The 15,150-nt window shown below is 56.8% G+C and overlaps 1 protein-coding gene across 1 annotated transcript; it reads right to left on the reverse strand.

Moving 5' to 3' along the window:
- Positions 1-4,203: 4,203 nt before the first annotated feature.
- On the reverse strand, positions 4,204-14,939 carry ZNF488 (zinc finger protein 488). The gene is made up of 3 exons (XM_041748484.1): positions 14,936-14,939; positions 12,871-13,066; positions 4,204-5,504 (listed from the first exon to the last, which is right to left on the reverse strand). Exons 1-3 carry the CDS (start codon positions 14,937-14,939, stop codon positions 4,385-4,387), a joined length of 1,320 nt encoding a protein of 439 aa, XP_041604418.1. The 3' UTR covers positions 4,204-4,384.
- Between the last annotated feature and the right edge of the window lie 211 nt (positions 14,940-15,150).

Below are 15,150 nucleotides of genomic sequence, written 5' to 3' on the forward strand. Positions count from 1 at the left end.
AGTGGCCACCTGGCCTGAGGCCCTCCTTCCCTCCTGCGGGCCGTGAAAATAGCTTGCTAATCCGAGCAGCTTAGAATAGCGCGGGTCCGGGAGGCCACCGGCTTCCTGTCTCCTGCCCCAGGAAAACACTAGCTGGCGGAGGAAGATGTTAGGGTTAAGGAACCCCAACCCTCCTCCCAGAATTCACTGCCTCCCCAACCCTGGCGCAAAACTGGTTCCTAAAAAAAAAAAAAAAAAAAACTGGTTCCTGAAATTTCTCTCCTAGGACGTGACACAAATCAAAACACATTGGGGGATAATTTATTTAAAAAAATAAAATAAAACAGGGCAGCCCACCCCGGTGGCTCAGCAGTTTAGCGCCGCCTTCAGCCCAGGGCGTGACCCAGGGGTCCTGGAATCGAGTCCCACGTCGGGCTCCCTGCATGGAGCCTGCTTCTCCCTCTGCCTGTGTCTCTGCCTCTCTCTCTCTCTGGGTCTCTCATGAATAAATAAATATTTACAAAATAAAATAAATAAAACCTTTTTCCTATGGGATTCACCTCTTACTATATGGGTTTTAGTCCTCTCTCATGACTTCCACTGCAAACACAAGACAAAAACTAAGTTATGCAGTTCATGGGGGAATGCAAACCCGGGTCGGAGAGATGTGGCCTGCAGGGGAGGCCTGCTGCCCACAGGGGGCACCAGCACCTCCCAGGAAAGGGAAGACCCAGCAAGGTGCTCCTCCAAGGAGCAGGACCCACCCTCCCGCGGGGGGTTCTCCTGCTGTGCCCAGGACAGGGCGGATTGTGGGAGGCCAGCGTCCAGGCCCAGCACCCGGCCTCTCCAAGTCTGGATGCACGACAGAGCCGGGGCTCTCGGGCGCTCACTCCGCTGTCCCCAGCCCCGTCGCTGCCTGAAGTCCCTGCTGTTCTGGCCAAGAGTTTTCAAAGACCAAGGGAATCAAAATTTCGCACAGGGCCCTGGTTTCTAGCTCCTCTGGGGGCCTGCGCTCAGCCTGGCACTGACGGGCCTGTCTTCACCCAGGACGCAAGAGTTCCGGGTGCCAGACCCACCCTCTGTCCTCTGTCCTCCCCTCCCTGAAGCCCGGTGGACTCCACTGGGGTTCACTAATCTAACTATAGGGTCACTTGAGTAGGATACCCGGTCTTGAAGGTCTAAGATTCAAGAACTGGCCGGAAGTTGAAATCTAGGATCTCAGCCTCCAGATGAAAGCAGCCTTTGGTTAAAATTGAGAACCAAAATGGACCTGAATCCGGGACATCTTATTTTAGCCTCATTTGCACATTTTTGGGCACTCATAAAACTTGACTGAAGGGCTGCTGCTTGGGAGATTAAGATACACATTGCTTTTCCCAGCCCCTAGGGGGTATTTTCCCTCGCCTACTGCAAGAAATTAGCCAAGCATTTCTGTTCACTGACTCAGTGGTTTCTGCGGGATGTGCGTAATGACGACGAGGCCAGAAAAGCGCCGAGGCCCGAGATCCTGGAAGAGGTGGAGGAGACTGAAGCCAACAGTTCAGCATGGGGACTGCGGGATGCTCAGGGAGTCTACATCCTCGGCAGGGGGGCAGATTGGGGAACTTTCTGTGAGCTTCCAAGACAGGGGCTATTTGAAAATGACAGACTGTATCTCACTAGAAACAGGATCGAGGTGCAGAGCAGATTCAATTAGATATAAAGAGTTTAAGGAACGTGCTCATTCTCACCCCAGAATCAAAGAGGAAAACCCTCACCTGCTGATGTGATGCTTTGTGGCAACATCACCAGCCAACTCCTAACCGGTCTGGAAGGTGGCAGGGGGAGCCTGGGCAAAGCCATGATTAACAGTGACGACTCGGGAAGGGATGAGACAGGGTTTGACCGTCAAAGGGACTTTGGGAAGCCGAGCTGCTGACAAGCAGGAGCCGCCACGTTCATGTCATCACTCCGCTAGTCATCTTCTTGGAGTTTGTCGATTTAAATGGCTGCAAAGCGACGGGCATGTCCATCCGTTTTCATCAAAATGAGCTCCGTCTTCTAAAGTTGAATTGGGGGAAGCCGTTCCATTCACTTCTTCATAACTTTTATTCGGCTAACTTTAATGTTTTTCAAAACATCTCCCTTGCTTGAAGACGCTGGGGTCGCCGCTAGAAGTGATTCTGCATGTGGCCAAGGCCAGTGCTCGCCGACGCCACGGGGGGGGGGGGGGGGGGGGGGCGGGGGCAGGGAGGGTGCTCAGGCTGACGTGTGGGGGGGGGGGGCTGGCCTCGACCTCACCGCCAACTGTCCTGCACGATTCCGCAGCTCAGCTAGTCAGCGGACCCCGCTGCTCGCCGCTGTAAAGTGAGAGGACACGCGAGAACCCTAGAGCCCCTTCTATTTGGAATTTAATTCTGAGCATCGTGCACGTGTGCCTTTCGAGGCGGCCTCAGAAATACGGGCCAATCCGATGAGCCCGAGGAGGCTGACGCTGCCCAGCTGACTCGGGTGAGACTGCGATGTGTGTGCGCCGAACACCTCCTACGTTCCTACGTTGTTCTTCCTGCTGGGACCCGGCAGTGAACCAAACGGCCCAAGGCCCTCCTGGAGCTGACTCCCTGGCAATGGGAGAGACACAGTAAGGGAGACGAGTCAGTAACTCGCGTAGCGAGCCAGCTGGTGGCAAAGTGTTCCAGGAAAAGGTGGTGGGAAATGTGGGGGCGTATGTAGGGCGCGAGGTGAAATTTTAGAAGAGGTCGATGCCCGGACCTAAAGTCCCATCTTTTAAACCACCCAGGGTGCCACGTGAGAACGTCTGAGCAGATGCACGGCGGGCCGGGAAGAGGGGAGCTCAGAGTCGGGGGGTCCTGGGACTGATCCGTGCACTGCTTCTCCTGAACCTGTGATCTTGACACTTAACCTCACGGAGCGTAGCTTCTGCTGCAGAAACATGGGGCGAGAGGGGAGGGGAAGGAGGCCCGCGCAGCTTCTGCCCTTCTGTGGGGACAGGGGCCATCCTACAGAGCGTTCCTGTCTCCCTCGGGGGTGGGGGCTGCAAACCTCCCTGCGAGAGCGGAGGTATGGGTGCCTGCAGGGAACACATTGCCTCCTTCCAGATGCAAAGGCTCCTCTGGCTGGCTTCCTCTCCTCTCTTGCAGCTTCCCACCCCCCACCCCCCCACCCCCGCTGCTGCCGCCCTGCAGCACAGTATTCCTCAAGTGCCTCTGGGAACCAGCCTTCCAGAGCCTTCCAGCGCTCTGGGCCAAACAGCTGTCCTTGGAGGCCTTCCTCCGACTCCACCTCAAAGGGCCTGTTTCACTCCTTTCTCACACGGCCTTGCAGCATCAGCAGCTCTGTCCCCTCCCAGGGCATCTGCAGCTCTGTCCCCTCCCGGGGCATCTGCAGCTCTGTCCCCTCCCGGGGCGTCTGCAGCTCTGTCCCCTCCTAGAGCCTCTGCAGCTCTGTCCCTTCCAGGGCATCTGCAGCTCTGTCCCCTCCTCCCAGCACCGCCTGGACTCTGATGATCCGCCCCTGCCCCTACTCCTGGAGGCCTGCGGGAGCACCCCCCTCCCCCAGGTGGATGTGAGCCTGCTCCCCCGAGCCTAGCACCCCCACAGGTCTGAACAGGACCATGGGCCTCCCCCAGGGCCTGGCCCTGAGCCTGCCACAGCAGGGATGCCCGGTGAGGTCAATAATTGAGTGAATAAATGGCTGGCTCTGGGTGGAGGCAGATGAGGGGTGCGGGAGTCAGCGGGGTGGGCATAGGGTGGGCCGGCTGGGACCCGCTGCCACCCGGACCAGGTGATGCAGGAGGTGGAAAGAAGAGGTGGGGGTGCGGGCTCTGAGATGCCCCCTCCAGCTCCTTCCCAGCCACAGCCTGGGCTCTGTGCCCGAGGCCCCACACTGACTAATCGGGACAGTAATAAACACCGGTGACTCGGTGATCACACCGCGCCAGGTGCCATGCTGGCTATTTTCCACTCACCTGCCCACACAACCCTGACGACATCCCTAAGACACAGGTGTCACCATCTCCATTTACACATAAAAAGTCAGGGCTCAAAGGGTCAAAGCAACGTGTGCAAGGGAGGGCTAACGTGAAATATCTGAATCTAGGTTTGCCTGCCTGCAAAGCCCACACTGTGCCCAACCCGGCCCCACACAGAGCACGCAGGACGGTGACAGGAGCAGGCCCTCCACCCTGTGCCTCGCAGGCCCGGTGCCCCGGCTTAGCAAACTGTGTCACTTTATTTCATGACTTTATTCCCGTCTAAACACACACTCGCCAAGGGCTTCCTCAAACGATGGCCAAGGTGCCCATCCTCGACCCCCAGCGGTGACCACTCTGGCCACCCCCTCAGAGGCAGCACCGGCGAGCCAGCTCTGCGTCACTGCGCCCGTGGCTTTGCTCCTCAGCCAACGGCTAACTGTGAGAGGTCATGTGCCGAGAGAGATGGTGGCGCTCCCGGAAGTATTCATGGCAAATGGGACACGTGAGGGCCTCTTCTCTCAGCTTCTTAGAACTGGGGTCGGGGCTTGCACGCTCCTTTTTGTGGTGGGACCGCATGTGGAAGACCAGGTCGGAGGTCAGACGAAAGGACAGGTTGCACTTCGCACACCAGTTCTGGGTGGACAGGCCCAGGGAGGTGAATGTGGGCGGCAGCAGGGCCCGGGAGGCTGCAGAAGAGGACGAGGAGGCCACGGGCGTCCGGGCCGGGGCTCGCTTCAGCCACAGCGTGGGGGCGCCCAAGAAAGCACTGCACACCGGAGCATTCTGTGGCAACGTTTGCAGGCCCCAGAAATCACCCACCAGAAGCTTAGGATTCGAAAGTTGACCCCAACCGGGGACGTCCACCGTGTTGATGAGTCCCAGCAGCTCCCCGAGGGCACCCGTGGGCCCGCCTGCCTGGAAGACAGAGGCTGGCGAAGGGCCCCCTGCCGGACACCTGGCTGGAGTGCAGAAGGCGCTCCTCTGCTCCCCTGGGGCTCCGCAAGGCCACACGGAGCCCTTGCTGCCAGCTGGACTCCTGGGGAGGTCCCGGAGCAGCTGCCGGGGACCAGGATGGTCTGTGGGGTTTACATGCCCCCTTTCCTGGGCCTGCACACCCTCCAGCCTCTTCTTGAGCCGAGGCACCTCCGTGAAGGCGCTCGGCCCCTGTTCGCAGCACGCCCGGGCCATGGGACCCCCCAGTCCGAGTTTTCCCGGTGTTGCTGGCAGCAGCAGGTCAGCATGAGCCTCGTCCTGCCCTCCATTGCCCGTGGTGGCCTCAGGGCGCAGGTGGTTGGTTTTCTCCAGCAACACCGGCTTGCTGCCCCTGCCCGGCTCAGCTTCACTCAGCCGCCACCTGTCGTCAGCCGAAGCGCTCCGTGGGGTGCCCTTCCCAGCAGCCATGCCGACAGGCAGGGTGGGCGCCAGCTGACGAGGAGGGTGCTCCAACGGCCGTCGGGCTTCAGGGCTCGGGGTCGCGGGGCGCCCGCCCCGGGCAGGAGCCGGAGGTTGGGTCCCCTGTAGGCTGGGCCAGCCCCACTTGGGCCGCAGGACTCTACACAGAGAGGAAGCAACAGCAGTGAGACGCGCGCCTCATCTCTGCAGGGTGCAGCCAAGGGGCCTGCAGCACCCCCACCCCGGCCTCAGAGCGCGGCCCCCCCTTCACCTCCTGTGCCCTGTCAGGGCAGGCCCCGACCACGTCACGCTGCCACCAGGGCCGCGGCCTGGCAGCCCCTGCCCCGCCAGCATGCAGGCAGCAGCCGCTGTGTCTGCGGGCGCCCGAGGTGCCCACCCAGTGGCTCCCACCAGGCGGCGTCCCTAACGTGTGTGGCCCGCGTTTACGAAAGGAAAGCTTTCGTCTATGCTCAGAGCGGTGTCGCGGCTCGGCCACCCCTGTTCCTTCCACAGCATCAGACGTGCTGGGCGCTGCCCACCTGGCCCTGGAGCTCCTGGGCATAGGTGGCCAGCGCGTGAAGGCTGCACAACACACGCTCGGGCCTGCCAGGTGGGTCTGGGCCGCCTGTGGCCCCCTGCTGCTCCCGGGGGCAGCCCCTCCCGCCCTCTGGGCCCTGCCCCGGGCCGACGCCTGCCCCATGTGCACTCGCCAGAGCCGTCCCCTGGGTCCTCTGGACATGAACGCGCTCCCTGCTCTGCGCACTTGTCAGCGTGCGCGGGCCCGCCTGCTGGGCCTGCTCGGGGACACCAGCCTGCACTTGGCCCGGAGGCGCACGAGGCTCGTGGCCTTTGTGAGGGGCACTGCGGGGGGGCTGGGGGCACCGCGGGGGGGCTTTCCTCTGCCCTCTTCCAGCTGGTGCTTGAGACCAGGACACCGGCTCTAAGTCCCCCCCCCACGGCGGGCAAGCAGCTGAGGCTGCACCTGCCTCCCCCGAGTGTCACGGTGGCACCCTCGGGCCACGAGGGCCTGACCACGGGCGGCCAACTCCCCCGCGTGAGGACGACCGGGCTTGTGGCGCAGGAGCATCGGGGGCCCAAGGCGCCGCAGGGGCCTTCCCTCGGCCAGGTGCCCACGCGGGGCCTCCATCCACCTTCACCGCCGGGAGCACAGGGTCACCACCGTCTCACAGGGGACAACGCGGGTTCTGGAAGCTAACCACCCTGCCCGACGGCCTCCGCGGCTCGGGGCGCAACTGGCATGCGCCTCAACAGGGTGGCCCCAAAGCACGCCCGCGTGGACCACCCGGGGCCCTCCTGGATTCCCGCGGTGAGCTCGGGTCCCAGCGGCACCTCTAGGGGCGCAGCCTCTCCAAGCGGCCTGGCCCAGCTCATTGGCAGAGGGTGGCCTGGGCAGCAGAGCTTAGGGACCCAGCCCTGCCCCTGCCCCTGCCCCTGCAGTGACCCGGTCCCCCCCGAGCCCGTGCCGCCCTCCCCTATGCGCCAGGCCGGGCCCGGTCACCTCCCAGGGCGGCCCAGGGCACAGGCGCCTCTGCTGCCCTTCCCGCCCTCACTGCATGCTCACACCCACTCACACACCCAGGGATGCTCCCACCCTCATACGCACACTGATACCTTCACACACGTACACTCCCGCCCTCACAATGCACGCTCACACACACACTCAGGTATGTCCCTACCTTCACGCACACACTCACACTCACACACACATTCAGGTACACTCCTGCCCTCGTACACACTCACACCTTTACACACACACTCAGGTACGTTCCTGCCCTCACATGCACACACCTTCACACATTCAGATACACTCACACCCTCACATGCACACACACACTCACACACACTCAGGTACACTCCCACCCTCACGTACACACACACACCTTCACACACGTTCAAATATACTCACACCCTCATGTGCACACAGAAACCACACACACACTCAGATATACTCCCGCCCTCACGTGCACACTCACACACACTCAAATACACATACACCAACACACACACATACCCTCAAATACTTATACACACGCCTTCCACCCCAATCCATCTCTTTCTCCCCAGCTGTGTCTCAGACTCTAGATGACATTTTAGAACCACACAACGTCCTTCCCAAGCCTGGGGGGCGCCCATGCTGCTGTCCTTGGGCCCTGCTGTGTGCGGCACCCCTCAACAGACAGGCCCACTGGGGGCCTTCACAGTCAGGCACCTCTGCCAACTGCAGCCACGTACACCCAGTCATCAGCAATGTCCGGAGCGCCCTGAGCCACAGATGAACACTCTGCTTTCAGCATTCAAGTTTGGAACATAGCACCCTACTGCAGGATAACATATTTACTACCATCATATAAGAGCGGAAGGGACCGCTTCCTGACTCTGCCAGTGCACCCAGGCCCGCGAGGCCAGAGGCTTCATGCACCTTATTGCATGGAATTTTCACAGAAACCACACAAAGGAAGCCGCACGATCCAACCCAAGGGCCAACCTGCCTGGTCTCTTCATCACCAACCTGCCAAATGTCACGTTGCCACGTTGCTAAGTGCAACGCTGCCTTCCAGCCTCATGTACCACTGTGGGTCTGGACCCTGCCAACTATTATATTACGTTAACCACCCAACTTCATGCACCATCAATTGTATTATTCAAATCTTAATAATAACAATGGGACCAACAGGAAGGAAGAGAAAAGGAAATATAATAATAACAAGGAGGAGGAGGATTAGGAAGAGGAGGAGAAGAAGAAAAGGAGAAGACAAGGGTCCTACATTGGCTGAGGACCATGGGCATGACCAACCCCCTGAAGGTCACCTGTCTCTCACGCGTCAGCACAGCTGGCCTAAGGTCACTCAGGCAAATGCACACAATGTCCTATAACAAACACCCTGTCTGAGGCTCCAGCTAACCGGTCCACTCTACGACACTGCCAGATGGAAGCCTCTCAAAGTGGAAAATGATGGGGCCTGACGTGGCCTGTCCCCGGGGAGCCCGTGCCAGCCCCAGATGCCCATCCCTTCCTGTCGAAGGACTCACTGGCCTTTCCCAGGGTCAATGTCAGACTCTAGGTCTCATCCAGCTCCAGGCTTCATGCACCTCTCCTGTGATCCACCTCTCAGATGGCCTGTGCGGGTACGTGATGGCATCTCCGGGGTCGGGTCATGCCCTGGCCAATGCGTTCTGGGTCAGGAGACCACACGCACAGCTGCTCAGTGCTGCCCCTCTCCTTCCTCCTATGTGGACCTACCACTGCCTTTGCACCTGGAGGATACACTCAGGACGTTCCATGGATCTATGCAGCCCTTGTTCTCCTTGCTCCCGTGCCTGTTTAAGGGACCCTTTGCTGTCCTTCTGTGCTCCTCAATAGCCTCAGTTCATTCTGGGCTCTCACCCACTGACACCATCTGCTCGTCCTCGTCACTCTGCTGTGTGTGCCCTGAGAAGGGTTCTCTTGTCCTCCGTGGATCTTTTCAGTGTGAGCCCAGCAAGACAGCCCTCGGAGTCACACAGACATCTCTCAGTACCACCTCGTGGTCTTTCCTATTGAAAGGACCTGATTTCAATACCAGACTCTCCAACATTTCTGAGTCCTTAGATCATGGGAGTAGAAATGGCTATCTCTGAAACCTGAATCTGAGCTCCCCAAGCCGCCATGGTGTCTCACCACATCCAGCCTTTCCTACCATGGGGGGATACTTCTTTCTCAGGCTGTCAACTTCCTGGGCCACCAGTGAGGATGCTGCTGACTGACACAGGAAGGGCTACATTATTGGAGATGAAGCCTCACCCACCTCACAGTGTTGCAAACACATGTGTCTTTATTACCCATTTCCAAGGCACTGAGTACAGGCCCCGATCATCCCTTCGCCGGGGAGAACGGGCGACACTCTTCCATGGCACTTTCCTGTTGATGCTACACCCAGGCCGTGCCTTGGAATCATCAGGCCTTATATCACCTAGAGGCTCTCATGTCAGATGCCTTGATCAAACCCAACTCTGCTCTTACCAATCCTGTGACCGTAGGCAAGGTGCTGGTCCTCTCTGCCTATCTTCTCATCTTAAAAATGACCCTTTCTAAAAAAGGATCACCTTGGGGCCTAATACATTGGTGGTTGGTAAAAATTAGATGAATTAATGTATCTAAAGTGGGAAAGAGCCTGGCTCAATAAATGTTAGGTAGCATTAATTGATTATTATCATACTAGTGCAAAGAGTGAGAGTCAACCTTCTGGCTGCCTTTCCCCTACTCATGTGTTCCCAGAAACCTGTGCATAGTAGTGTTTAATGAGTGACCAAATGGCCTGCACATTTTCCTTCTTCCCCCTTCAGTCACACAAGACAGAGCTTTCAGCAAACAACTGGACGACCTTCTTTTCCTAGGGTATGTGAAGGTAGTCTCTAATCTGTCAGCTGCCAGCCTCCAGCCTTTCAAAGCTGCACCTCATCCAGGAACTGGATCTTATTCCGGGGTACCATTTACACTACCAGCTAGTGCCTTTCTGAGTCTGCCTTCCTATTTAGGTAAAACAAGAGCAGATCATACCTCCTGTGCACTAATCCTTTGGTCTCTCTAGACCTCGGAGTCACTTCTCAGACCATTCTGGATGGTTCCAGAGGATAATTATCCATCCACCCCTTCTACATATGGATCGTGAGGTCTTAGACTTTTCTGAGAAGGGAAATATGCATGCATCCTCCTAGCTCTCTGGAACCCTGAGAAAAGTGAAAACCGGAGAGCTATCCAGGCTTTCCTGGAGGGTGGCTGGTGATGCCACGATGCTGGGAGAGAGGAGAGCTTCCTAGCCAATCCCTACAGGCTCTATGTCCAGCTCTGCCTACACCCCATTAGCAGTGATGCCTGCTGTGTTCAAGTAAAACCACATGCAGGATTCCCAGGATGCAGCCAGACAGCAGGCCCATAATGAGGTCAGCTGGAAACCTAACACATCTTGGCCTTGTAGACCAATCCTAGTGGCATCCTTCGGGGGAAAGTCTGTGACTTGTATATAAAACTGTTCAGCCAGACTTTACCTGATGCCAATAATAGCATCATCTACTAGAAAGGAGAGATACACCCTACCAAAAGAAAGAGAAGAAATTTAAAAGCATTACAGCTCAACACAAAAGCTTGAAAAAAATCTTTTTATTGTCATTTTGTTTTTTAAAAAAAGTAATTTCCTGGATTTCTCAAAACGAATCTGCTAAGCAAAGCAGACATGATGGTCTCAAATCATTTGCAAAGCATCCCTTTCATCCCACCTCTCCAGAATTCTGGTACACTGGAAAGCAGTGGTACAATGACTGAAGTCAATTTGACTCTTCAAGGCAGAAAACAGTTTCCCAAATCAAAGTTCTGTGCATATACTTAAGAATTTGCCCAACGTTCTTGATTTAAAACAAAAAAAGTTCTTTCAGTAAACAGACTACAATCCTCTTCCATCATATTTCATTTTTGTTTTCCTCTTGTGCGATTTATGTAATGTCACGTTTCCTTTTCCATAACAACTGAGAAGTCAAATGAACTGAAATACCATTAAAAGCCATAGTAAACTAAAAGGCTAAATTACTCATTTAAAAAAGCTTCTGGGGCAGCCCCGGTGGCTCAGCGATTTAGCGAGGCCTGTAGCCCAGGGCGTGATCCTGGAGACCTGGGATCGAGTCCCACATCGGGCTCCCTGCATGGAGCCTGCTTCTCCCTCTGCCTGTGTCTCTGCCCCTCTCTCTCTGTGTTTCTCACGAATGAACGAATGAATGAATGAATAAATAAATAAATCTTTTTAAAAAAGCTTCTGTTAGGTGGTAATTAATACCTTTAAAAATAAAAAGGTTTTTTTCATATTTTTGTGGTGTGTGTGCATGTGTTTGAGCATAGAGCTACATATCATAAAACATCATAAAAGAATGAAGTCATGTCTCTGACAAAATTACATTTTTAACGAGAAGCACAATGCTGCTTCCCTATACAATACTTCTGCTTTATTCCCCCAGATGAGTCAGATTCGTTTTTCCTAGATTTCGTTACTTAGTATGTCTCTAAGACGATCTTTGATACTAAGATGGGCACATTTTCAACTGCCGTCTTATCTAGTGGATACAAAAACATGAATTTTAAATGCCACAGTAATTGCTATAAAGACGCCTGTGTGATTCAGCATGATTATGTAACTTAATTTCTGCTCATCAGCGGCACTGACAAGTACATATTTTGAAAATATACAGTTAATTTCACCTTTGAACTCTCAACGGCCTGCCATGCAAAGCCCTGACGTCCCTGTTGTGTTCCCACCCCCACCCCCACCCCCACCCCCGCCCGCTCGCACCGCCCCCACCCCCACCCCCCACCCCCCACCCGCACGGCCCGACACGACTTCCGCAGAGGCCGGTGCGCCCCGCGCCCCCAGCGTTTCCGCATGACTTAGCGTCCCGGCCGCTGTCTGTACCTATTACCGCAGGCAAACGTCAGGGAAACGGTTCCTGCCTCTCTAACCGCGCGTCCTCCGCCAGCTCGCCCCAGGTCTCCGCCATGCACAAGCAGAGCGCCCCTGTTTCCCCCAGAACCGGCTGCGGCCGCCCACGCGGTGCACGCGACCCGCCGGGCGAGGACGCGGCCCCACTGCCCCGAGGGGGACGGAGGGCGGGCGAGGGCGGGCGAGGGCGGCGCGCACCCTAGGGCCCAGCCGAAAGTCGCCCCCGGGGAGACACAGCAAGGTAATAAAGGAATTCCTGGGGCGGGGAGCGCGGGGCGGGGTGAAGGGGGGCGAGCGACGCACAGGCAGAGACGGGAAAGTGAGCCCGACGGCGGAGGGGACAAAGGGCGGAGGCAGAAGGCAGGGCTCGGAGCACGGGCGCAGCGGGGCGACGGCGGGCGGGCGGCACCGCGCACCCACCGGGAGGGTCCGCGGCCTCGCGCGCCTCGCGCCCCTCATGCGCCTCGCGCGCCTCGCGCCCCTCGCGCCCCTCGCCCGGCCCGGGAGGACCGCCTCACCTGCGCTCTCCCGCGGCGCCGGCTGCTGCTCACGCGCGGGCCGCCCCACCGCTCCGGCCGCGCGGCGCCACACGCGTGTCGGGACCCCGAGCGCGAGACCCGGGGCCGCCCCCGCCCCGCCCCCGCCCCGCCCCCGCACGGCTCGGCCCCGCCCCCGCCCCCGCCCCGCCCTCGGACGGCTCAGCACCGCCTCCGTGGCGGGGCCCCGGGCAGCCGCCTCCACCACCCCTGGGTGCGGGGCCCGCGGGCCGCGGCGGCCGTGAGGGCTCGGGTGGGCGCCCCGCGCTCGGCTCCGCACCCCGCCCGCCGCGCCCTGGCGCCGAGCCTCGCCCAGCCGGGCTGACGGGAGCGTCCCGGGGCGGCCGCCCGGCTCAGAGAAGAGCCCCGACCGAGGGCTGCGCCGGGGCCTCGGGGCCGCGGGGGCCGCCGCCGCTTCCCCCTCACCGCCCCTGGGACGCCGCGACCGGCCGTCGGGGCGCCGCCCGCCGAACTCCGCCCCTGAGGCCGGCGCGGTGAGTGCCGTCACCTCCACGTCCCGGGGGCTCCGCGCCAGCGCTCCGGGCCCGCCCAGCGGACGGTGGGACGGGCCGGGGCTGGAGGGCCGGGGCGGGGGCTTCTGGGGGCTCGCCTGAGGCGGCCTGACAGGTCACGTCGGGTCACGTCGGGGAGCGCGGCCGGCGCACGGAGCCGGCTCCTCCCTGCGACCCCGCGCTCTGGGCGCCCTGAGAGGGTGGGGCGCGGTCCTGGGGGCGGGGCAGCCCTGCTTCTCCTCAGGCCTCGCAGCGTCTAGTAAGTGTGAGGGGGGAGGGGCGGGGGGGGGGGCCGACGCAGGACGGACGTTGGAACTTCGAACCTGGGGAGGGTCCGTCCGCAGACAAGCCCTCTGGTGACCGTGACGTGAGACCCCAAATCCCCGCGAGCGTGTGTGGAGCCCCAGGGCCAGAGGCGGAGACGAGAATCTGGGGCCGGAGGTGGGTATTTGGGGGGGGGTGGGGGGGGAGGGGGAACACGGCGAAGATACACGAGTTCACGGCTGACCTAGGAGTATTTGAAAAAGAGTAGAATTAAACCCAAAGAGAATGAAAGGGAGGGTATTTTAGAGAAATACAAAAAAATAGTGAAATAAAGCCAAAAGTTATTTGAAGAGACGGTTAACATAGATAATATTCTAATGAATTTGATTGTAAAACAAGACTGTGCTTCCCAATTTTTTTATTATTATAACTGCCCCCCCCCAGAACCTTTTTTTTGAAAGAAATATTTTACGTAGGGATCCCTGGGTGGCGTAGCGGTTTAGCACCTGCCTTTGGCCCAGGGCGCAATCCTGGAGACCGGGGATCGAGTCCCACGTCGGGCTCCCGGTGCATGGGGCCTGCTTTTCCCTCTGCCTCTGTCTCTTCTCTCTCTCTCTCTCTGTGACTATCGTAAATAAATAAAAATTTAAAAAAAAAAGATTTTATGTATTTATTCATGAGACCCAGAGAGAGAAGCGGAAGGAGAAGCAGGATCCCTGCAGGGAGCCCCTTGCGGGACTCCATCCCGGGACACCCGGGGTCACGCCCTGTGCCCAAGGCAGACGCTCAACCACTGAGCCACCGAGGTAGGTGCCTCTTCCCCAAGAGGTCTTAAAAAATTTTTGTCCTTATAGACTCTCCCCCTCCATGAAATTTTAGTACCAAGAATTTATATATGTTTTAGAATTATAAACTGAAAGACTAAATTTCACCCCCCTTGGGGCAATATGCTCCCTGTTATGAATGCATAGAATAAGAAAAGAAACGAGTAATATTAGTAATTTAAAAGATCTGACTGGGGGCAGCCCGGGTGGCTCAGCGGTTTAGCACCTGCCTTTAGCCCAGGGTGTGATCCTGGAAACCTGGGATGGAGTCCCACGTCAGGCTCCCTGCATAAAGCCTGCTTCTCCCTCTGCCTGGGTCTCTGCCTCTCTCTCTCTCATGAATGGATAAAATCTTTTTAAAAAGATAAAAAAAAAAAGATACAACTACAGAGAGAACAGAAACACAAAATTCAGACATAGTCTGAACACGCTTATACCAACACATGGAAACAAATGGCCCAACTTCCTAGAAAAATATGGTCCCTAAATCTGATAAGAGAAATACAAGCATAATATAATCCAGTGTGTTTGTCTGCTCAGATTGCCATAACAAAGTACCACAGAAAAGTTCCTCCTCTTATGACACAAGACCTGGAGGATGAGGGCCACATTCTTAGGACCTCCTTTAACCTGAATCACCTCCTTCCTTATAGGGCCTATTCCAAAGACAGTCACATGAAATGTTAGAGCTTCATGATATGAATTGAGGTCTGTGGACACAATTCAGTCCATAATGTTCAGGAAACATTAAATAAATGATATTGGTAGCTTAAAAAATTCTGACACAGAAAATACCAGGCACAGATGATATCATACCAAATATACACGGAGCAGATTATTGGGATCATGTTGAAAGTATTTCCAAGAGGAAAGAAAGTAACAACCTGCCAAGCATGTATTCTGAGGTTATTATTACCTGATATAATACCAGTTAAAGACACCACAGAAATAGGTAATTACAGCTCAGCCTCACTCATGTTCATAGATAAAAACAAATTCTAAACTGATAGTAAAGTCAATCCAGCAGTGTTTACAAAAATTATCGTGGCCAAGTTGGGTTTATTTATGAAATATTAAAATTGCTTTTACTCACATTAATGTAAGTAACCATATTAATAAATTACTGGAGAAAAATTATATTCACAAAATATGAGAAAAAGAATTTAGATAATTTAATGTATATTCAGT

This window comes from Vulpes lagopus, chromosome 3 (genome assembly GCF_018345385.1).
Source record: "Vulpes lagopus strain Blue_001 chromosome 3, ASM1834538v1, whole genome shotgun sequence".
Classification (NCBI taxonomy): Eukaryota; Metazoa; Chordata; class Mammalia; order Carnivora; family Canidae; genus Vulpes; species Vulpes lagopus.